The following is a 24,619-nucleotide window of genomic DNA, read 5'->3' on the forward strand; positions in this document are numbered from 1 at the left end:
ACATTGCAATGTTCAATGGGGATTTCTAGTGATAAATTCTTAACCAGAAAGTGGTTATTTCTGGGCCACCATTCTACACAGGGGTCTGGATAATCAGGCAACTTCCATGGAGTGGGTGCTTCCTTCCTAGTGTCTTGCAGTTCTGAAGTTCTTTGTCAAGCATTGGTTTATCTTTTCTGTTTAGGATTGTTTGTCAGAGTTGGTTTTTTTTTCATGTTTGTGTGTGTGTGCCTTTGTGAGTTTATGTGCACCATGTATATGCAGGCCTCCTTGGAGGTCAGAAGAGAATTGTTGGATTCCCGGGAACTGAAGTTACGTTGGCTGTGAGCCACCTGATATAGGTAGTGGGAACTGAACCTGGGTCCTTTACAAGAGCATCAAGCGTTTTAACTGCTGAACCATCTCTCCAGTCCCTTTGCTTAGGATTTTAGTCACTCTCACAAAATGTGAGTGTTTAGTGCCAAGGCCTGAGCTGAGCCAATATGGACAAATAAAGTGATGTCATGTATGTGAGACAGGCAGCGTAGACCTCTGAATTCCCCATACATGGGCCAAGGCAGGTGAATCTATAAGACATTGACCTTCTACCCACAACCACCTCAGATAAACGAAATGTTAAATTAATGTTGTAATGCAGGAAGGTCTGAGGAGCAATGGCAATAGGAGTCATTCAAGGATACCTGATATTTACTGAATAGTACAATGTGTCAAACCTTCTCTGTGTTTTAAATAACTTCATTCTGGCAACTTAGCAGGTCAGAACCTTCCTCCTCCTTTTGCAGATGAGGAAACCCAAGACTTTTCCAAGGTCAGGGGAGTGGGAAGTAACAACACTAGGATTTGCATTCAGATAGTCTGGAGGCTGACATTCCGGAGACCTACTGTGCCTTGCCACAGAGCAATTGAGCAAGGCCCTTACACATCTTTTCACTCTTATCTATCTTGTCACACCCTGAAGGTTAGCAGGCAGCCACGTCAAGAGCTGAATACATTTTCAGTTGAAGCAAGTCAACCTCAAGTGTGTCTGAGACTCTTTTAGCCAGGCCCTTTGCAGTGTCTTTTCGAACTATCTGACCAACAGCTAAGGGGTCATATTTCAGAGCTGGGGGGTATAGAGATGCAGCAGAAGGAAGGAAAGGGGGACAGGGAGCGAGGCTGCTGCTTGATCCATTTTATCCCATCTGAATTGTCAGCATAGAACAAAGACCTTTACAATTACTAATTAGTGGGTATTTTTTGCTCCACAAATCATTATGTTACCTTTCTTCCAAAAGTCCATAGCCTTCTCTTTTTTGAGTCATTTCTTCACTTTTAAAAGGTTTTTATTGAGAATTTTATATAGTATATTTTACCACATTTTTTCCTTTTCCCCCAACTCCTCCCACATACCTCTCCATCCATTCAGCTTCCTGTCCTTTCTCTCCTTTAGAGCAAAACAAAACAAAAGGTAGATGTTGGGAATGAGAAAATCGATTTTCTTCAATGGAGTGCACTGATTATATCAATCACACTCCAGGGCAGGCTTCATGCTCAGTAAAAGTTAACCAATGCAAATTGGAGTGTTTCTTTATAGTCACACATCCCTTATCTTTTAAGTTTCTCATTTTGCTTGGGGGAGGGGGTGAGTGGACACATGCACTCACGCACACACGCACACTTCAGCCTTAAGGTCGTTTTCCAATAAAGGGAAGGGTGGTGGATTACAATGAAATAGGTTTTTCCTTGGTATTTCTAATCACAGATAAGGCGGGTCAAACCGCAAAAAGATACTAGTTTCTTGGTAGGTCATCAGCTCACGGATCAATCAATCACACCCAAACTCTTTTACTAACAACAAAAAATTGCACAGTGGCAAGGTTCATTTACTTAAGCCTAGGACTGAAGCAGTCACTATGGGAGAGTGCAGTCAGGGCCACTAAGCCCTGCCCCGTCCCCAGGGAGCTCCCTTGCCTCCAGAGTCCCAAGGGCCTCCTGGCGGTCACCGGAGGCTCGCAAGTCCTCCGGGAAGACAGCCTGGGGAGGCAGCCGAGGTCCGGGGAGAGGATCGCGAGAGGCACCTGGGTTGCTGTCGGCGACTGATTACCTAGGGAAAATGGGTTTCTGCCACCCACCCAGGACGGCGGGGAAGCCTTCGATCTAGTCTAGGAGAGGAGACCAGGCTCAGGCTCCGGAATCCCGGACGCCCGGAGCCGCGTTACGGGAATCGCAGAGGCCTGCAGCCCCGCCCCTTCGTCTCCTCCGACCCCGAGCCAATGGCCGCGTGCTCCGAGACGGACCAGAGCCAATGAGCTCCCGGCCTCTGACTCTGGGGGGCGGGGTCACAGGGCGGAGCTAGGAGAGCCCGGGTCAGCGGCGGACAGAGGGTGGCGTGTGCGGTCAGGAGGCCAGAGCTTCGCGCGATCCGGACTGCGGCTCCACTGAGGGGCCGGCGGTGTGGGCCGGGATCCGTGCGGCCGAGGGACGCTCAGGAGAGGCGAGGCTCGCGGCACGAAGGTGAGGAGACCAGGGCCCCGGCGCGGGAGGGTGCGAGCTGCCTGGCGCGGCCGCCACCTGGCACCCGGGGCCCAGCGGGGCCGAGCTGGACCGGCGCCGAGCGCACGCCCGGAGCTGGTCGGGCTGGCCTGGGAATCCCCGCATTCCTTCCCTCCCTCCCCGCTCCGGGCTCCGACTTCCCTGACGTTGTCACCCGCCTTCTCCAGCCGCGTTCCTGACGCACAGTTCCGGAGCCCCCGCCCCAAGTCCCCTCGGGATCGCGCGTCCGGGGTGACCGGGTCCTGCGTTCTTCCAGTTCCCGTGCTGTGTTCCCTGAACCTACTCTGGACATGGCCCCAGAAAGTGTGGTCTTCAGTGTCCCCTGAAATGCCACCGACCCCTGCTCGTGATATTTCTTAGTCCAGAGAGAACTTTTCACCCAGACATCTTTACGTTTCGGCGTTGATGAAAGTCCAGTGTTTATAAATATTAACGTTCGCTTTAGTCCGTACCCTTCTTAATAAATCCCGCGTGCCTTTACATCCCATCTGTCTGTAGATGTTCACCTCCTCTCCTAAGCGTAAAACACGCCCCCTCCTCCAGCTAGCAGGGGACTCTCTTTCTTGGACGAACAACGTTTTAATTCAGAACTCCAAACAAAAATATCAAGGGTTTGGCCTACTTCTTTGTTCTTGTCATTTTTCCATTAAAAAGAAACTCATTTGGGCTTAATTTGCAGCTGTACTGCTTCAAAGTAGTCAGTTAATGCTGGAATGTCAGAGCGAATCTTCTGAAAGATTAAGCTGTTGGTCTGGTCCATGTTGTAAACAAACTCTTTTAGTCCGTGTGTGACTGTGTGACTGCCAGCTTCCAGTTGGAACGACTCTTAATTTGAAATTACTGACTCATTATCAGGGGATGATCGCCATCCTCTTAATTTTGCAAGTTTGTGTTTATATTTATCATTGAGAATTATTTTTGAGCTATAACCTGGAATGCTACATTTATAGGACTAATCTGATAGTCGGTTAAATTCTGTGTCCCACCGGTTTCTTTGGGGGGAAGATTGTGTCTGTTTGCTTCTACTCACAAGTGAAAGAGAGAAAAAAATTACAAGGGGGAAATGTCAGATAAGGATAAACTTTATAGTAGAAATTTGTATTGTTGGCATTAGTGATTTTAGAATATTACAAATACTGCTATGAGCTACTTTAATGCAACATTCTTATGTAACTGGACATTTTGTTCTGTTTTATTTATGACTTTGTGTTTTCGTTTTAAAATAATTTTTCACCAGGCAGTGGTGGTGCACGCCTTTAATCCCAGCACTTGGGAGGTAGAGGCAGGTGGATTTCTGAGTTTGAGGCCAGCTTGGTCTACAGAGTGAGTTCTAGGATAGCTGGGGCTATACAGAGAAACCCTGTCTCAAACAAAACAAGTAAATAAATAAATAAAATAATTTTTCCTAAGTGAATGTGACATTTCAGTTCAATACTAGGATGAATACTGATTATTATACCTATGAAGTGGCTGTTACAATTCTACCTTTTAGAAAAGAAAACAGGCTCCAAAAGCATATGACTCTAAAACCCGTGCTCACAAATGGTGGTATTGATGGATTTCTTCAAGAAAGTGCATTACTCTAATTTGGTCTGGGGAGGTGGGTGTTGCCCACAGCCCTGCAGTCTAGCAGGAAGGGGCTTTCCCTAGAAGTGATCCCAGGCCTCATTCTGCTGCACGTCCCCTGGCCCTGGTACATTTGCAGCTAGCTTATCTGCTAGGGAAGCAGGAAGTTCTTAAAGCTCTCTCCTTGTCATTGATTGCAAAGGTGGCTTGATCACAAGTGAGGTTTCTGTTGAGATTATTTTAGTAAGCACTCAGCCTGCTCTGGAATTCATAGAAGATGCCCGAGATAGCACGTAGGCTTTTCAAAGTTTACAAAATCAGGTAAACAAACTGTTATGTGAATAGCTGCTTGGATATAGGGTAGTTTCAATTAACTAATAATGAGTGATACAGAAAGTACTGTGGGCGTTTAAGGACTGGGATTGAAATATTCAGTGGGGTTCCCAGAGGTCAGCCTTGGAACCTGGTTAAGGTTTGGATAAAGGGGAAACTAGAGTGATCGCGTTCCGGATGGAGAACAGAGCTAGAATGGAGAACATGGGATAAAGTAAAAGACTACCATGTGCTGTTACCACAGTATATTCAGTTTACCAACTTCTACTTGGGCAACTTTGTCAGTCACTGAACATATTTGGCTTATGTTTCTGTGCTCTTCAAAGCCTTAATAGTAGGTCTTTGTACTGGTTTTGTGTCAACTTGATACAGGCTGGAGTTATCACAGAGAAAGGAGCTTCAGTTGAGAAAAGGCCTCCATGAGATCCAACTATAAGGCTTTTTTTCAATTGGTGATCAAGTGGGGAGGGCCCCCTGTGGGTGGTGCCATCCTTGGGCTGGTAGTCTTGGGTTCTATAAGAGAGCAGACTGAGCAAGCCAGGAGAAGCAAGCTAGTAAGGGACATCCTTCCATGGCCTCTGCATCAGCTCCTGTTTCCTGACCTGCCTGAATTCCAGTCCTGACTTCCTTTGGTGATGAACAGCAACATGGAAGTGTAAGCTGAATAGACCCTTTCCTCCCCAACTTACTTCTTGGTCATGATGTTTGTCCAGGAATAGAAACCCTAAGACAGTCTTATTAGCCTCTTTTATACAAAGGCAAGCACATTATTATCAGATTCTATATTTATACATAGATTTCTTGAGTTCAGTCTGAGCCCTTGACTGTAATATGTTGCTTTTTCATACCGCCTATATGAGCGGCAGAGTAAAGTGCCTATACCAGGTCTTTTAAAACTTATGTTTAAGCTGGGAATGTAGCCAGTAGTTGAGTGCTTGCCTAGCATGTGCCAAGCCCTGGGTTCAACCTTTAGTACTGCATACATGCACATACTCTGTCAGTAGCACTTACATATGTACATACATGTGTAAACTAACCATTCTTTTAGTTGTTTCCTAAATGCTTTAGGAGTCTCAGCAATGTAAAAGTTGTGTAATTACTTGTGCTACATGTTGAATCCTTGTAGGGGATCTGAAAGGGCCCTGGGAACACAGATATTTGTGAATGTGGAGGAAATTCCACAGAAGAGATGTCAATTTGGGTTATAAACAATGGAACAAGACAAAGTCATCAGGGTACTGGCATTGTAGAGGCAAACTATAGCTCGTGTACAAGCAGACACTCAAGGTGTGCTGGAGGAAGTCTACTGCTTTGTTGTAACCTGAGCTTACCCTATCTGTGTGACTGCCCTGAGAATGATGAAAGTTAAGACCGGATGCTGAGGCCATGCAAAATGAGGAGCTTCAGTGTTTGCTTTGCAGTTGGAAAACTAAAAGAATCATTACAGTATAATTGAAGTAAAAAGCCAGATTGCTTGTAATTCTCTCCCGGATAATAGCATGATTGTTTGAGAGAAAGACGTCTAAGGAAAGAGTTTTATTTATGTTGTGGGCTGTGGGTGGAACATTGACAAAGGGCCTTTCCACATTGTAAGCAAGTACCCCAGTATCTCTATTATTGATATTTTAAAATAAAACTGAATATTGGAGAGCAGTTGAACGGTGCAGGTGATGAAACCAGTTCTTAGATTCTCTGGCAGTGATGGCTTTTAAACAGAGCTTCTTTCTGAATGCTGCTCAGCTGCTCAGGGAAGACGGGACCTGGGAGCTGGGAGTGCAGCATTGTGCTGTGATCAGGTCCGGGAGGAGGCTGTGCCGGAGGAGGGGCTGGGAGCTGTTGTGAGTGCTGTGACCAGTTCCAGTCCATAGGGACAGATGAGAAGTCTGGATAAGATTTGTAACAGAAAGTCAAATCATAAGGGAAGAGAAGAACAGACTTTACTGACTCAGGCAACTGATAACGATGAGTGGTTTATAGGTGTGTGGGGGAGTAAATCTCTGTGATTTAAAAAAAAATCCCTGATAACAGTGTTGATACAGTGTGCCTGTATGTGTACTTGAGTGTGTATGTAGGTATTTTAGGGGGCGGGGAGATTTATTAAATTTATTTGCATTAGAGGTCAAGTACCTAAGATGATATATAACTAGAATTGAAGATTCAAGTCAATTCTTAAAATTTGGTTTGAAGGTAAGGTAATAGTTGAAGTTACATGTCTTCACAGTAAATATTTTAAAAGAAAAGTAGATCCTGAGTTCTTTATCTTTGGGGACATTAATGGCTAGGAGATAAGAGCTATTATTGGAGAATACAGAGAAGTAGCTGAGAAGAGAACTGCCTACATTGTATTTAAACCAGAAGGCCTGAGGACACTTTGGAAAGTAGGGAGGATGATGGAGGGCTTCAGAACCACTGGAGGTGATATCCTGGGGCTACCAGGACTTGCCCTGTATCTGTTAGTACACGTCAGACACTAGACTGCTGCTTTAAAGCTGCCTGTACACAGCCCAGGGCAAGAACTTACATTCCCTTTGGTAAAACAAATGAGTAACCCTGTTATAAGTTGAATGTCCTGCCTCCCAATTTTCAGATTCTCCTTAGTAGTCACGTTCCCCTTCGTCTTAAGGAAGAGAAGATTGATCATTTCTTGGGAATAGTGGCTTGCATACTGACGTCTTCTGCACAGTCCTTTCTGTTTGGACATTCTGCCTTCAGTCCATCCTCTGCAGCTGCAGCCTCTAGTGCTAGCTGAGCTCATGCGAGCTGTATTTCAGATGGCACAGTGATGCTTGGTAGACCTTCCCATTGGTGGTCTTCAGTCTCACATACACTGTTTTCTCATTCTCGGCACGCTTACTCTGTCTCATAGTTGAGTGCTCTTGAGCCCTGACTTGGAAATTCTCTGTTCCCAAAGCACTTGGCATGTATTTTCCCTGTTAGCTTTGAGCTCTGTTAGCAAGAGCTGTTGGCATCAACTTTACTTGCAGCATTATATTTCTTAAGTGATGGTGAGAAGGTGGATCTTCATCAGAGTTCTCATAAAACTCTCATTTGACTAAAATAGGCAAGATAATTTGTAAAAGACTTATGTCCTCAAAGGTCATAAATGTTTCATGTTTTCCAGTATGTCTATGATCTGACTTTTGCACTTAATTCTTTATTAACTCTGGGATATGTTTGTATAGAAAATATCATTTTACAGTTTTGCTAATAAGACCAGTTGTCCCAAAGTATATCTTTGAATAATGATATAATTTTTCATCAGATTTTGTTCTGTATGTTTTCCCTATGTTGCCAAAGCTACTGCCAGGTCTTAAGCAACTGATTTTCCTTTCTGAGCCGCCAGCTGGGGCTTGCAGGTGTGTGCATGATCAGCTTATAAATTATTTATTATTTACCTGGTTTTTGTTTGTTTGTTTTGTGGTACCAGGGATGAAAATAGTTATACACATGAGGAAAGCTGTATACCACTGAGCTACATCCCAGTCCTATAGCGATTATATATATACTTGAGTTTATTTTCTTTCATGTTGTTGACTTGCCTATTCTTCTATGCCTATGCATGTTTTAATTATCTTTATAGTATGTCTGAATGCTGGTACACCAAATCCTTTTAGTTGTTGAAAATTGGCTCTTAGCGTCTAATTTTTTTTTTGTTGTTTTGTTTTTCGAGACAGGGTTTCTCTGTGTAGCCCTGGCTGTCCTGGAACTCACTCTGTAGACCAGCTGGCCTCGAACTCAGAAATCTGCCTGCCTCTGCCTCCCAAGTGCTGGGATTAAAGGCATGAGCCACCACTGCCCGGCTAGTGTCTAATTTTTAATTGAAATTTTAATCAATGTGTAAAATTCAGTAATAAACTATTTTGCCCTTTGGGTTAAAGTTGTGTTGCATTTTTATATTGTGAAATTCTTTTATAGTTCTGACTATATTTTTCCTACTCTATTGTTGCTTTGGATGTTATTATGAGAAATATTTTTTTCTGTTACATGCCTTAGTTGGTTATTACTGATGTGCTCTGGAGTGCTAGTTTAATCATTTGTTTAAATATTACATTGAATGTCTTGGAGTCCTGATAGTTTAACATGTTATTTGACATTATAGCAGCTATATATTTCAAAACTGCTAAAAACTATTTATCACAACAGTGTGGAAAGCCATAAAAGAATAATCAAATAAATGGGTAGAGGCAAACTACAGCCCACCTCTTATTTGTTTTTTTTTTTTAAAGTATGTTCAAAACTGTCAAAGTTAATAATAACAATAAAACAATAAAACAAGTGTAATTAGAATATTCAAATGTCATACCATCCAGGAAGCTCTGTAGCTAAACATTACACCTACCACAGGGCCCAGGCCTTCTATCCTTAGAATTCACTTCTCAGAATTATAGCATGTGTCCACACAGACTCTGCACTAGCTAATTTGCAGTATTATGTTATGTACACATGTGAATATTGTTTCTTTACCTCATGAGTATATCGTATGCTAAGTATGGATCTGAATCCTAGAGATAGGTACGAACACAGACAGAAACTGCCTCATTTACTTACAGTCTGTTTGAGTAATACACACAACGTGTTCATTTCTTAGGACTAATGTAACAAAGCGCCATATATTAGGTGGTTTAAAATTACAGAAATGATCCTGTGTGGTGGTGGTGCATGCCTGTGTACTAGCACTCCAGAGGCAGAGAGAGGCAAAGAGGGGTAGAGGCAGATCTACTACAAAGTGAGTTCCAGGACAGCCAGAGCTAGTTACATAAAGCCTGCCATGAAAAAGATAGATAGATAGATAGATAGATAGATAGATAGATAGATAGATAGATAGTAGGTAGGTAGATAGGTAGGTAGGGAGGGAGGAGGAGGAAGAGGAGCAGCAGAGAGAGACAGAGACAGAGAGACTGAGAGACAGAGAGACAGAGATTGATTTTGAGATTGAGATTGATTTACAGAAATGCTATTTTCTCCAGAAGCCAGAAGTCCTTCTGGTAAGAATCCTTTGGCTCTTCCTAGCCTCTCATAGTAACCATGTGTTGACATTATTTTTTTTTTCTTTTTTTAGCTTGTAACTTGCCTTCTATTGTATTGCATTTTTCCGTCTCTTATAAAAGTCATATTGTTTTGTGCATCTTTGCTAATTACATCAGCAGTGGTCCTCTTTCCAAAGAGGGGCATATTTTGAGGTCTTAGGACTTGAGTGAATCTTTTGCAGGGGACACAGTTCAACTTTAAGCAAACAGTGAGCAAAATAAGAAAATTATATGGCATTTTAGAATGGGGGTTGGCAAACAATAGCCTGCAGACCAAATCTGGCTTGCAGTCTGTTTTTGTAAAGAAAGAAAAGTCTAAATATTCATCTGGTCCATTACAGAAACTATTTGCCAATCTGTTATAGATGTCTCAGTGTTCTGAAGGAGAAAACAAAAACCAGGATGGTAGGGTAGTAGAGGCAGTTTAGAGAGGCCACGCAAGACCTCTGAGAAGGAGCCAGAGCACAGGCTACACAGACTTAGCCTGTGCACTAAGTGCTTAGAGGGTTCAAGCCTAGAGTAGTCCATGAAGAAAGCAACTGAGCAACTGACAACACTCAAGAAACGTATACTTTCACATACAGTTATAAAGTTGTAGGTGTAGAATTTTTCGAGACTCTCCACCAACATTTTCACTAGCTATTTTTCTTGGCAATATAGAGACTTCTCATGCCACCCCTTCCCGGCTTATTATTTGAAATTTTAAAAAGGTTATAAATGTAATTCCTTGTTACTGGTTCATATCAAAGATGTAACTTGTAGAAAGCAGCAATACAGGATTCAATACTTTGCCTAAATTTTAAGTTATTTTAAGAGAATAGCTGCCACTGCTCATGCTAGAATTTAACTTAGTACTAAGGATAGTTGAGCAGTTGAGGAGTCAGCAATTTTAACTCAGTGCCAGAAGAAGAACAAAGGAATCAGCCTTCTGCTAAGGACCTGTTATTGTTTACTTCAACAAAATGCCCTGTGCCATTACATAGACATCAAGAGGGTTGAATTAGGAGTAGGTGACCTTAATGTTTGTAAGTATGTATTAAACCAGTGGTTCTCACCCTTCCTAATGCTACAACCCATTAATATAGTTCTGCAGGTTGTAGTGACCCCTAACCATAAAATTATTTTCATGTTACTTCATAACTGTAGTTTTGCTTCTGTTGTGAATTGTAGTGTAACTGTGTTTTCTGATGGTCTTAGGTGACCCTTGTAAAAGGGTCATTAAACCCCCAAGCAGTCATAACCCGCAGCTTGAGAACCATTGTATTAAACATAACGTTAGGCACATTATGATCCCAAAGGCTTACGGCAGGAAGATTACTTGAATTTAGTAGTTAATGGCCAGCCAGGACAACTTAGCAAAACCTCTGTCAAAGGGTCGGGGGAGTCGTAGTAATAACCACTCCACTGGGTTATTGAATACTCTCACCTGAGTATTTGGGATTATTTTATTCTGAAGTTTATGTCTCTAACTTGGTGCCAACCTACAAATGTAATACCAGTGAAAGATTTAAAGAGCACATGTCCATGTGGATCTAGGAGTTGGGGAAGGTCTAGGGGAGAATATGACCAAAATACAATGTATATATGTATGAAGTTCTCAGAGACTAGTGAAGACAGCACTGTTATCAAAGTCAGCCTCTGAACAAGGCTCCTCTGTCTTCACAGGAAGACCCCGTAGAAGGAACATGACATCTAGAGGCAGCGGACTTGGTTCAGATCCATGCCTCATCAGTTCTTAATTTTGTGTGTTGGGTAAGTAATTTGTCTTCTCTGCATTTTTGTTTTTCTTTTGTAAAATAATCCCTGCCCTACCTATCTGTCTCCCAAGGCTACTGGGAGGCAGGACTTGTGTGTGAGCAGTCTAACATAAAACAGCTCAGTGTCTGTTAGCCAGAACTGGGAAAGACTAAAGGGAAGGTCATTGTAAAGTCAATCAGCGGAGCTGAGAACAGTATTGTGCAGATGCATTCAGAGTAACACATTCTGTAAACGATCTCTCTGATCCTTACCCAGCTCCCCGGTGAACATGAGAGAAGTTCTGCAGTTGTAATTACCTTCCCATAGTAACAGTGGCTGCAATCCTCATTCATTCTTCATTCTGCTCTTGGGTTAAATTTTAAGAACGGAAATAAACATAAAAGTCATTGTATAGGCAATAAAAATGTTTAAAGTGGCACAGTTATTAAGTATTAATTAGATACAATTAGGCTGCTTTTTTTCCTCCACTTGAGAAAAACCCGTGGACTGAGGGAACAAACAGCGCTGCAGTTACTGCATGTTTGTTCCAAGTTTTCAAGCAAGCCATTCACTATCTGTGTGATGAGCATTGTGGCACACCTTTCAGCAGATTCCTACTGCTGGCTCGCCAGCTGAGGAATTACCAGTAGAGAAGAGCCATTCCATTCTGAAATAAGCCTTTCATGCATCTTCAGTTACTAGTCATGTTTTAATGCTTCCTAGAAAGCCAAGTTCAAGGAAGTCATTATATGCAGTGTTTTTGCAATATATGCATATTCTGCAAGAAGCATGGACTAAGAGGAACACTTAACACACCTTTAATTCCAATGTTTACTAACAGACTCAAATGAAAAATGTAACAGGATTCTGTCTGTTTTAAAACAAAATAAGGCACAAGGAAAGTCAGTTGTATAGAATACTTTAGTACTGTGATGTTGGACACTTTAGTAGATGCTCCTTCCTCACATCTCAGTGACAGTTTTTAAAATTAGGAAGTAATACTTTCTAGTCATGACAGTGAAAGGCTTTTCCGTTTCCCCATGACACTGCTCCGTCACAAGCCCAGCTGCCCTAATTCCTTATTGTATGTGAGAGTTAACCAGGCCTTGCATACTCGGACATTCTTGCTAATTGCTGTGGCTCAGTTTGTCTGGTTGCTTCTCATCAGCTTCTTGTCAGGTGGTGTTTCCATTTTTCTTGTTGCTGGGGATTTAACCTATACAGAGTGCCTGAGCCATGGAGCTGCCTCGGAGCTGCCTTGGGCATCCTTAGAACATTCCTGTGTGTGTACATTTGGAAGCCATTAGCACGTGTTTCTCTCAGTAAATACACACTGTATCTGTTTAATGTTGTTTGGGTATAGTTAAGATTTAATATATAAACACACACACAAAAAATCTGTGGGTCATGATTTTTGCATAGTACTTGTCTTATTTGCAAGAGCACTGACTGCCTCACCTTTCTGACATTTCAAGGATGTTGAAATACTGATTCACTTAGGAAGGCTTGCTTGATCGTGGTTTTAAAGATGACCAGAAAGGCCCCTTCTAGAGTAAAAGGCAGGCATGCTTCCTGCTCACGTTAAGGTGCAGCTTCCTAAGTCTGATCCCTGTGTCCTGGAAGATAGCTTGCTGTCGGCAGGTATCCCCTGACTTCACCGCACCGGTGGGATGAGCCCGTAGCTAGCAAAAAGAAAGAAGCTATTGCTACTTTGCTGCTGCCACTCAGAGTCCTGTCTTGTTTCTAACTCAGAGGTCTTGCAAAGTTTTGCTTGTATTCATGAAACTGCTGCATATCAGACAAACTGAGCCGTAGCAATTAGCAAGAAGGATGTGTAAGTAGCACAGAACTGCTAGATAACAGTAGTCCTAGTACTACCTAAGGACCAATCCTGTTAACTGTGAGATAGAGGACTTCAGACATTTGTGCAGCCATAACTTTAGTAAACATAGAAAGATATTCCTTTTCTGTATTCATATAGATGTTTTACTAGCTTCCAGAAAATAGCTACACAATAGAAATAAGCCCGTGTTTTAGCTTGTGTGGAAGAGAATGGATTTTTACATTATATCTGTTACAGGAACATCCTTGCAAGATGTCAGCACTAAGGATTTGGCTAACGCAAGCTTTGCTTATTTTCCTCACCACTGAATCTATAGGTAAGGATCATTTAATGTCCCTACTTTACAAATGAGACTTTCATATTTTAAATATATAATTAGGTTTATGTTTAGTAATTATATAAGTATGTATATATATTCTTTCTGAGGTCATTATTGAAAGAAATGTTTTTAGTATAAATATGCCTGATAATTCATTTTATATCATTTGAGTTTCATCAATACTAAATGCTAATTAGCTCTATTTCAACATTAATATTAAGGTTAGGGGATGTGCAAAGTGTTGTTTTTGAATAAAGGAATGAGAGAAAAATCTGTTAATTTGTAGTCTTTTCTTCTCCTCAATTTCCCCAAACTCACCAAGCACTGTGGCTGCTTACCAGAGTGATGTGTCAGTGGGGGCCGAGTGGTGACACTGGCCTGATGGTGGCCTGAGACCTGCTGTCTACAGTGCGATGCATAAAGACATCAAGAATTTATATTTAGAGAACTTAAAGTATGCGTTTTTCTCTACATGTATACCTGTTCGCACACCACATGCATGCCCGATGGCTGGGGTGACCAGATGAGTGTGTGGAATCCCCTGGGACTGGAGGAACAGATTTGAGTTGCTGTGTGGATGCTGGGAATCGAAGTCCAGTTCTCTGCAAGATCAGCAAGTATCCTTAACCACTAAGCCAGCTCTCCAGCCCTTAGAAAACTTGCAACAGTTTGACATAGCTATGACAACTGAGCACATGGTCAACGGAGTCAGCAAACAGAAGTGCAGATCTATGGCAGGTTGGAAGGAAACACCTGACCTCTGTCACAGATAGTTTGAAAAGCACGCCTTTAGGTCAGCTCTCTTCACACCTGTTCAGCTTGGCTTTGAACAGTTTTCCAGTGACAGAAAGTTTTATGTTAAGCTGAAGCCCAAGTGGTATGAGTAAGAACCTAGAAACCCACTAGCAAGCATTGGCTACAAAGCAGCCTTAGGCTGGAGCTTCAGAAGAGGTGTGGAAGGCATTTGGCCCAGGTAAGTGGATGGGCGGAGAGGAATGAGAGTAAGAAGTAAGTTTGAGCAAAGCATGCTGACCTGTATCTGTAGTCTTAGCACTTGGAAAACTGAGGCAAGAGGACTACAAAGTTCAAGGTCAGTCTGGGTTACTTAGCAAGACCCTACCCTATATCATCACTTTGAAAATACCAGACCAACATTGTTTGGTACTAAAACCAGACAATACAAATGTGCAAGCTATATGCTAATATCATGATAAGCATAGGTGCAGAAATTCTTGAAAAAAAAGCCAGGAATTGCGTTTAATAGCACATTAGAAAGATTTTTTAATCTGAATAAATGCATTCATTGCAGAGGTGCAAGAGCTAGCCACAATATACAGATGAGTAAATGAATTGACAGCACTAGCAGATCCAAGGGTAAAACCCCTGTGGCCACCTTAGTACATGCACTTGATAAATGTCATGTCTCTAAGATCTTGTACAAGCTAGAGGTGTCATTTTCACTACCTTCATTCCTAATTACCTCTATTAAATATGATACTTGAAGACCTAGCCAGAACAGTCAATCAGATAAAAGAAGGAATATAAAAGGCATCTAGGTTAGAAAAGACGATATTGGATTGTCTCACTGTGGGTTACATGATGTTATTGATACAATATCTATAAAATATAAACTATAAAATCTAATAAAGGAAGTATTCAATAATAAAATCATTGAAAAGGGCACAAAACATGGAAAGACAATCCATGTGCATGAATCAGAAGAAATCAGTATTGTTAAATTTTCTATACTTTTCAAAGTAGTTACAGAATTAGGAAAACTTCCTAAAATTCATATGGAACCATAAACACCCAAATACCCAAAAGAATCTTGAGCAAAATAAATAAAAATGGAAATATTATACTATGTAACTTTAAATTGGATTGCAAAGTTATAATAATTAAAACAGCATGGTGTGCCCCACTCCTCACCTGGCCACCATGGGAGAGCTGGCTCTGATGGTATGAGTGACTTGGGCAGCACAGTAGAGCTGGCTCTGGTGGCAGATGCATGGGTGAGTCAACCCCCTCACCTCCCAGGACATGAGCACTGGAGAGCTATCTCCACCCCTTGCCAGCTACAGCACTCAAGAAATCTGTCTCCACTCCTTGCTGGGCCACCACAGCTGGCTCTGCCCCTCACCTGGGCAGCACCTGAGCTGACCCTGGTGTCATGGGCACAAAAGAGCTGGTGGGCTCACCAACTCAGATTCTACCCAGGCCCAGATCCAGGGTACTATGTTGGCCCACCCCAACATCTACCCCGCCTATGAACTGCTGAAGTGTGTGAAGGAGCTAGCTCTGTAGATCCAAAGCTATAGGGTTTCCATGACTCAGGACAACAACAAAATATTTGAGAGAAGTCCAGGTTGAGGACCCAGGATTGATAAGAGTAGCAGAAGCTAGAGGCTTCAAACCAGACCAATGACTCATTGCAAAGAACATTTGCAAGCATAGATGTGTGGGCAAAGGGTGTACTGGGTGACACTACAATGTCCATGGTAAGGTTTTTTTAATGTTTCTTTTGTTGGGGATGTTGCAAGGGTGGATATGAAGGGACAGGGAAATTGAATGGGATTGAGGTACTACATAATGTGAAAATTACAGAGAAATTCAATAAAGAGTTTAAAGAAAAAAAAAATCCAGCGTGGTGTAGGCATAAAATCAGAACAGTAGAAAAGACTAGAGAGCATAGAAGTAAATTCATTATGTATAGCCACCAATCTTGACAGGGGCACTAAGATACTAGAGGAAGTGTATACTCTTCAGATCGAAGATGTGGGATAATTTGATATTCAATTCTTCCTCTCTTAGCAGTTTGAAAATCAACTCAAAACAGATTAAAGACTTCTGTTTGTTTGTTTTTGAGGCATGGTCTCACTGTGTAGGTCTGCCTGCCTGAGAACCTGCTATATAGACCAGGTTGGCCTTTCTCAGAGATCTGCCTACCTTTGTCTCCCAAGGCAGAGTAAAAGCATGTGGACCATATCTGACTAGATTAAAGACTTTAAATATATGACCTTGAAACTCTGAAATTACTAGAATTAAACATAGGGAAACACTTTAGGGCACTGGAACAGGTGGAGAGCTTCTCACTAGGATCCCAAAGCATAGACAGGAATGAGACAAGAGCAGACAAACTAGAGTGTCTTAAAGAAAACCAAGCCAGGCAGTGGCGGCGCACGCCTTTAATCCCAGCACTTGGGAGGCAGAGGCAGGCGGATCTCTGAGTTCAAGACCAGCCTGGTCTACAGAGTGAGTTCCAGGACAGCTAGGGCTACACAGAGAAACCCTGTCTTGAAAAAAGCACCCCCCCCCAAAAAAAAAGAAAGAAAGAAAAGAAAGAAAATCAAGTAGTAAAATTTCAAATCATACACCTGATAAGGATTCTAATTTTGTGAGGAATTCAACTCAGTAGAAAAATATAAATAATGTTTAAAGAGGTAATAGACCTAGGTAGACATTTCTCAAGAGAAGTGCAAATGGCTAATAAGTCCATGGAAGCATTCTCGGCACTAATAATCAGGGAAGTGCCAAGCAACATAACAGTACAGAATACCTGGGTCCTGTTAGAGTGACTTAGAAAACCTAAGTAAGTGCTGGTAAGAATACAGAGAAAAGGAAACCAGTCCTACCATTGATAGAATTGTTTGTTAGCACAGCTACTATCAAATCTACATAGGATTGTCTGTTAGCACAGCTGCTATCAACACCTACAAAGGATTGTCTGTTAGCACAGTTACTATCAAAACCAATACGAAGGCTCTTAAAGGAAAAGCAGTTCCACTAGCAGATTGTAATAGTCTGTCTTCTCACTGCTATAAAGAAACACTTGACAAGCAACTTCAGGAAGGTAGGATTTGAGTCTCATGAGGTTGGAGAAGGCATGGCAACAACAATTGGTGCAGCTGGGTCACATTGTGCATGCCTTTAGAAAATAGGAATGTTAGTGTTGAGCCTGCTCTCTCTCACTCACTCCAGGAGCCCAGCCCATGCAAAGGTGCCACCTATATTAGAGTGGCTCTTCCTGTCTAATTAGCCTAATCTAACTCCCAGCCTGCTGCAAGCTCCCTTCCCCCACCTCCATGGACGTGTAGAAGTTTATCTCTTAGGTGAATCTGAATCCTGTCGTATTGACAAATTGGTATAAACCATTTACATATGATTCCGCATTCTCACTATTGGTAAATAATAGAAAAGAAATTAAATCAGTGTGCCAGAATGTGAGTCCCATTTTTATTGCAGCACTATTTACAATAGCCAAGAAATACCTAAGTGGATACTAGAAATGAGTGTGTGTTCATAATACTATTCCATCTTTAAAAATGGTGAAATCCTGTCATTTGGGATAATGTAAATACAACTGAACACCTGTTAAATGAAGTATGCCAGACACTGAAAGACAAATGTCATAATATGGGTGAAATTTAAACCAAATTGATTTGATAAAAAGTGGAGAGTAAAAGTTCTCAGAAGCTTGGGATCCTGACTAAGGGAATTAGGAAAGGATGCTCACTGGTACTCAGTTGTACAAAGACCTAAGAAATACATCTGGTGTTCTTTCATACTGCAGAGTAACTAAGTGATAAGGTCTCTCCAACAAACAAACAAAACAAAAGCAATTGAAACTGCAATGGTATGTGTATCTTACAGGATATTCAAAGTAGCCAGAGAGCTGACACTGTCATCAGCAGTGAAGTCTGTACAATTCAATTGTATATTTGTTTTTGTTCCTTTCTGATTTTTTCCCTTCTTTAAATAGAAAGTTTTATTCCATACATTGATGGTTAAAATTAATACGTTTATTGCTAAAACTAGTCCAGTTATTTTCTCAGAAAATTGTACCCGCTATACTTTATTAGACCAAACATATTTGCACATACTGTCCTGTCTTTCTGGTTTGGGTTACTGTCTTGCCACAGTCTGTATTTTGATATATGGACAGTATGTCTATCTCTCTGTTCCCACCATCCTAGCCTCCACTGGCTTTCAGGGCTGGAGAGAAGGCAGCCTACCTACCTGTTTTATGGAATTCAGTTTAGGCCCTCTGAGCCAAGGGGCCGGTAGGGGATGGGCAGGTAGGGGATGGGCAGGGTTGAGTGGTGCTGGACTCAGTCTGCAGTCTGTTTTCTGAGGGAAATCAGAACATTTGACCATGAGCTCAGTAATTTTTAATATTTTATACATTATAACTTGTATATTTCTTTACAAATTTAGGTATTCAAACCACAATTTTTTCAGGCTTAAATTTTCTTTTTCTTCAGAGAGTGAATTTGTATAGTTTATACTGAGTGTTGCTATCCAAATACCATTTTGTACTGGAAATATTGTCTTTGGGTTTTTTTGCCTTGTTCCTGTCATAGTACCAGGCATTGGACCCACGGCATCACACGTTCTAGGCAAGCTCAGTGCAGTCCATTGTTCCTTTTCAGGTCAGCTTTTGGAACCATGTGGCTATATCTACCCTGAGTTTCCAGTTGTCCAGCGTGGCTCAAACTTCACTGCTGTCTGCGTGCTGAAGGAAGGCTGTATGCAGGAGTACTACGTGAATGCCAGTTACATCGTGTGGAAGACCAACCATGTTGCCGTCCCCAAGGAGCAGGTCACTGTCATCAACAGCACCACATCCAGTGTCACCTTCACAGACGTGGCCCTCCAGAACGTCCAGCTCACCTGCAATATCCTGTCCTTCGGGCAGATCGAGCAGAATGTCTATGGGATCACCATACTTTCGGGCTGTAAGATTTGTGTCTTTTTTCCAATTTTGTCAGACTCTTGAACTACATTTTTAATGGTTCCTGTTAGCCTTCCCAAGGACAGTCACTGGTTCAGTAGCTTTTGGATGTGTTTATTTTATAAAAAAACATTTAGAAGCAATGTGTACATTTTCACTGTTATACACAAACCCAAAAGAGCAACACGGTTGTCAATTCTTTGTTAAAAGACAAACATTTATCAGATTCTTGAAAAATGGTTTACCCTGCGACTCTCTGTGCCCCCAAGAGTATTACTGATCTGCAGTGTCTGTCTGTTGATGGCAACTCTGTCTCCTCAATACTGAGGAGAGGCTTAGCTTAAACAGGTTCCTGAATGGAGAAAATGGAAAAATACTAAAGAGAGTTCACGGATTTGAAGCGAGCAAGGAGGCACATATGGGAGGGCTTGGCAGGAGGAACGGGAAGGAGAAATGATGTAATTATAATATAAAATAAATTATTCTTTAAAAAGAGTAACTACAAAAATAGTGGAGCCCATGATCCCTACTTCAGGGGTTAGGGGGCAAGGGTCAGCATTTGCTTTTTTACCAATCCTTCAAAAAGCAATAATGACAAACATTCATACCCAGGCATCATGGTAAGTGCCAGTCATCCCAGCATCTGGGATGTGGAACAGAAGACCCAGAGTTTGAGGTGAGCTTAGACTGTATAGAAGGACTCATTTTGAAATACAAAAGTAAAATAAAGTATATGTGAATCATTTTTGCTGCTATATTACCTTTTGATACTAGTTATTATTAATTTTAGAATAATTAATGGAGAAATTACTGATAATTTATCTGGGTATAAATAAAAATGTACTTTTATATAAATTAAAATGAGCCAGGCAGTGGTGGTGTATACCTTTAATCCCAGCACTTGGGAGGCAGAGGCAGGTGGATTTCTGAGTTCGAGGACAGCCTGGTCTACAAAGTGAGTTCCAGGACAGCCAGGGCTACACAGAGAAACCCTGTCTCAAAAAACCAAAACCAAACCAAACCAAAACAAAACCAAAAACAAAAAAAATTAAAATGAAAGCAATTAAAGACAGTTACACTAAAAAATATAGATAATGACCTAAAAAGTATTTGAGTTGGAAGAAAAATTAACATCCATTTCTCATTTTGCCCATATCTTTATCTAATTCATTTATCTAATTGAGGTGGGTCTTAGGTATTATATAAATTAGATAATACTTGTCTATATAAGATTTTTAAAATTTAACTTAAATGCTTGTTTCCTTATAGTTCCTCCAGATATACCTACAAATTTGAGTTGCATTGTGAATGAGGGGAAGAATATGCTATGTCACTGGGACCCAGGAAGGGAGACATACCTTGAAACAAACTACACTTTGAAATCAGAGTGGTAAGTTACTGCGGATATACCCTCTGCTGGATTATCAGGCACTGTGGCTGGGATTTTGATCTTGTTGGTAACAATATTGGGTGACTATTTTGGGACATCTCACATGCTCTGACAATAGAGTTATGTCATGGGCACTCTTAGCAGTGAGCAGTGTGTACACGTTACCCCAGGCTGCCTTAAAGAGAAGCCAGCCACATTCTGTCCATAGATGTTGCAGTACCAAGCTCTAAATGATGACTTTCAAACACAACCACTTGTTAGTTATTTTAGTCAGTGTTCTCTTACTGTGAAGAGATACTGTGATCATGGCATCTCATATAAAGGAAAACATAATCAGGGCTAGTTTACATTCAGAGGTTTAGTCCACGCTTGGCATGGTGGGGAGCATGCAGACAGACATGGTGCTGGAGGAGCTAAGAGTTCTCTATCTGGATCAGCAGGCAGCAGGAAGAGAGAGACAGACACTGGGCTTGGCTTGAGCATTTGAAACCCCAGACCTACCTCTAGTGATACACTTCCTCCAACAAAGGCACACCTACCCTAACAAGGACACACCTCCTAGTAATGCCACTCCTTAGTCACCAAGCATTCAAATAGATGAGCCTATAGGGGCCATTCTTATTTAAACCACCACACTATTTATTGTTATACCCCAACAATTTGAAATATTTTTATATCAGACTTTCAGCTAGTATTAATTTTCTCATTTCTCTCATAAAATGCTTTCTTATAACAATGTTTTTGAATAAAAATTTTTAAAAAATTTACAACTATCCTTACCTTTTAAATTGATGAATTCTTCTCTCACTCTCTCTCTTTTTTTTTTTCCTGGTTTGTCGATCCCTGGCTGTTCTGGAACTCACTCTGTTGACCAGGCTGGCCTTGAACTCAGAAATCTGCCTGCCTCTGCCTCCCAAGTGCTGGCACCACCACTGCCTGGCTTTTCTTCTCTCTCTTAAATGACAGATTCTACTTCTGCTGTTTCCTTTCCATGCAATTCAATTACTTCTTGGATATTGTGTAATATTCTCTCATTCCTTTATTTCCTAAAAATTGCTAGGTTTATATATTTAATCAAATATGGGTTGAATTTCTTTTCCAAAAATTTCACGGGGATGGTGTGTTCCTCCCACTAACATTGTTATCCTTCCTCCCAACCCCCACCCCCAGGATTAAGTAGCAGGTTGGGGAGATGGTTATCAATAGAGTGCTCACTGCACAAGCACTCTCTTAGCTCAGATCTCTAAAACTCACACATCAGATGACATGGCATCATTCTGTGATCCCAGCTCCGAGGAAGGATAGATAAACAGAGACAGGCTGCAGCTTACTGGCTGGCCAGCCTAGGTCACTGAGCTTCAGAGTTTGGTGACCTTGTCTTCGTAAGTGAAGTAAGTGCACTAGGATTTAGAAAGACACCAGACATGAACTGCTTGCTACCCTGCTCATGCCCACAAACTGCACATTGGTTTCTACATGGTTGCCAGCCTTATCCATTCTTAGAAATTTAACACAAATGCTAAAAGAATAGTGGATCCTATGCATTCCTGACACTCAGGAATTTTATGAGATTTGCTTTATCACATCCAAGTGCAGTTTCCTCTCCAGCAGTCAGTTTAATCACGTTCAATGAACTTCAAAGTTGTAGGCATTAGGAATATTTGTAATTTGACACTTCTATGTTTACATGGTTAGCATTGATATTTAAGTGTATTAAAGTTTGTTTATAGTGTGAGCACAGATCTAAAGTGTCTATGTCACGCAGGAGTTTTGACAAGGGCATACACCTGTAGAACTCACATGTTCCCTGAAGTTTTCTCCTCAGTTCATCCTGGTCCCCAACCCTGTGAGACTGCTGCTGAGGTTGGACCAGCTCACGCCCCATCTGCTTTCATTCTGATGTCTGAGCACTTGTCAGTGCTAATTATTTGTGGATGATAGGATTATAACACTCTCTATTGTTTTGTTTCTGTGTTTTATTTTACAGCTCTTAGTTGTACATCCCAGGTACTTTGCAGGTACTCTGCCTTTGAGCTATATCTCTAGTCTCAGGGCTACTTGAGTGTTCTCACACACAAAAAGATAAGGTGCATCTTGAGTCACGTTGATATTTTCAACTTTGAAAGGAGACTATAGTTTGTTTTTGTTTTTTTAATTTATAGTTCATCAAGCAGCAACATCCTCTTTTCTGTACCAAAAATTCTAGTTCCCAACAATATTATAACATTTGTTTGCTACTGTTTCCCACAATAAACAAGAATGTAGTTCTAGACACAATTACAATATTATTGCTGGTGATAACAATTTTGAAAGCAATTTTTAAATTGCTTTTCTCTACACATATGTATGGTTGAATCATTGTTTTAAAACATTTGAAATTAGGGCTCAGGAGGTAACTCAGCTCAGAAGCCTGCTGCTCTTCCAGAGGAAGAGTTTGCTTTATCATTTTATTTTTTAAAGGCTTATTTTTTGTGAATGTTTAAAACTAAGACAGAACTTTGTGAGTAGTGTAAGCTTTCTATAGTTGACAAAATCAGCAAGTGGTTCCCTGGTTCGGCTGTAAAGCTTGAAGAAGTTTGAGACCTTGATAGAACTCCTTTGACTCATCTTCTCTCACCTAGCATATTCTTTTTTTTTTTTAAGATTTATTTATTTATTATGTGTAAGTACACTGTAGCTGTCTTCAGATACTCCAGAAAAGGACGTCAGATCTCATTACAGATGGTCGTGAGCCACCATGTGGTTGCTGGGATTTGAACTCAGGACTTCTGGAAGAGCAGTCAGTGCTCTTAACTGCTGAGCCATCTCTCCAGCCCCTCACCTAGAATATTCTGAATAGAGAAAAGACAATGTTTCAAGGAGAAAAACTACAGCGAATCCTGTTAATCTGTTGTTTCAGTCTAAAAGTATTGAATTGACAATTCCATAAATAAACAGTTCCTGAGCCGCTGCACTCCCTTCTGCATAGGCTAATGAAATTTCAGATCCCTATCAGTCCCACCTTTGGTTCCATGGATCCATGCTGCCTGCTTGCTAGTTCCTCAGTGCTCAGTTGGTTCTTTGATGGTGATGACACAGTGCTTGTGTTTAAATAGACAAGCCAGTTTTACTTAATAGTAGTCCCAAAGCATAGCATTTGTATATTCAAAGAGAAATATACAAATGGGTTTCTTTAAGAAACTTCTGAAAGACAGAAAGTTCTTGACCAACATGAGAGAAAATTTTAATCTGTAGTAAGGACAAATTTACTGTTTGTGATATTAGGAAGAAGGAAGAATAGGCTTTTCACCCCTCAGCTACTTCCACAACATATGATACTTACTCAGTTAAGATGGAAAAACCTTACGTCTATGGCTGGATGATATGAACAGAAATCATGCTCCAGATGAGAGCAAGACATTGCACAGGAAGTACTGGATCTGCAAGTGATTTCTTAAGGGAAGCAACACTAAGCCATTTACTATGACCAAGGGGTGGGGGGTTATGCACATTCCGAAGTAGGTTTGGATTGAAGCATACACAACCTACTGAAGAGGCTGTGTGCAAGTAAGGAAGAAAGTTCTGTTACATTTGCAGTTGCCCAGTCGAATGTACAGTCTTTAAGGTGCGGAAGTATAACCAAAGCATAAAACAGATTTACTCTGGTACTTTGTGGCCACAGTTCAAGCCATATGATTAAGCTTAGAATAGTGTACAAAGTAAAGACTGACATGCATATCTTCCAGTGTTCTGGTAATGTAGTTATAATGTACAGGTGATAGATAGCCCTCCTGTCTATGATAGTTCTAGCAGTGCTTTATCCCACAAATGGTGAAATCCTTGGAAGAATGATTCAAGAAGACTTAAAGTCTAACAGTAGATGGCATATCCAACTATTATCAAAGTGTCAAGTAGTGATTTACCTCGTAATATGGCCTTATCTAGCTAGCAGAGGCCACTTGGTATTGATTGTGTCAATCAGGTACTGATGGAGACCCTAGTTTGTACATATGCAGTGCTGAGATGATCGCTGTTTCTAGGATAGTGATACCCATAGAGTTGCAGTGGGTGAATGCAAAGTAGAAACTACATGTAAGTGCCTGCAGAAGTTTATAGAGCAGGGTCATGTTGAGGTCTGGACTTTTGCTATGTATTGTAATAC

General features: G+C 41.2%; 1 protein-coding gene across 3 annotated transcripts in view; it reads left to right on the top strand.

Moving 5' to 3' along the window:
- Positions 1-2,319: 2,319 nt before the first annotated feature.
- Il6st (interleukin 6 signal transducer) overlaps positions 2,320-24,619 on the top strand; it is a 43,471-nt gene continuing 21,171 nt past the window's right edge. Inside the window, exons 1-5 of one of the 3 annotated variants that reach the window (XM_031360760.1) lie at positions 2,320-2,493; positions 11,124-11,210; positions 13,276-13,354; positions 18,787-19,092; positions 20,358-20,478. In XM_031360760.1, coding sequence (XP_031216620.1) covers positions 13,291-13,354; positions 18,787-19,092; positions 20,358-20,478 — 491 coding nt within the window. In that variant the 5' untranslated portion in view covers positions 2,320-2,493; positions 11,124-11,210; positions 13,276-13,290. Of the gene's footprint in view, positions 2,494-5,061; positions 5,087-11,123; positions 11,211-13,275; positions 13,355-18,786; positions 19,093-20,357; positions 20,479-24,619 lie in introns of those variants that run through there. The other 2 variants (XM_031360758.1, XM_031360759.1) reach the window with 2 other exon arrangements.

The sequence above is a fragment of the Mastomys coucha genome, unplaced genomic scaffold, assembly GCF_008632895.1.
Source record: "Mastomys coucha isolate ucsf_1 unplaced genomic scaffold, UCSF_Mcou_1 pScaffold8, whole genome shotgun sequence".
NCBI classification, from domain to species: domain Eukaryota; kingdom Metazoa; phylum Chordata; class Mammalia; order Rodentia; family Muridae; genus Mastomys; species Mastomys coucha.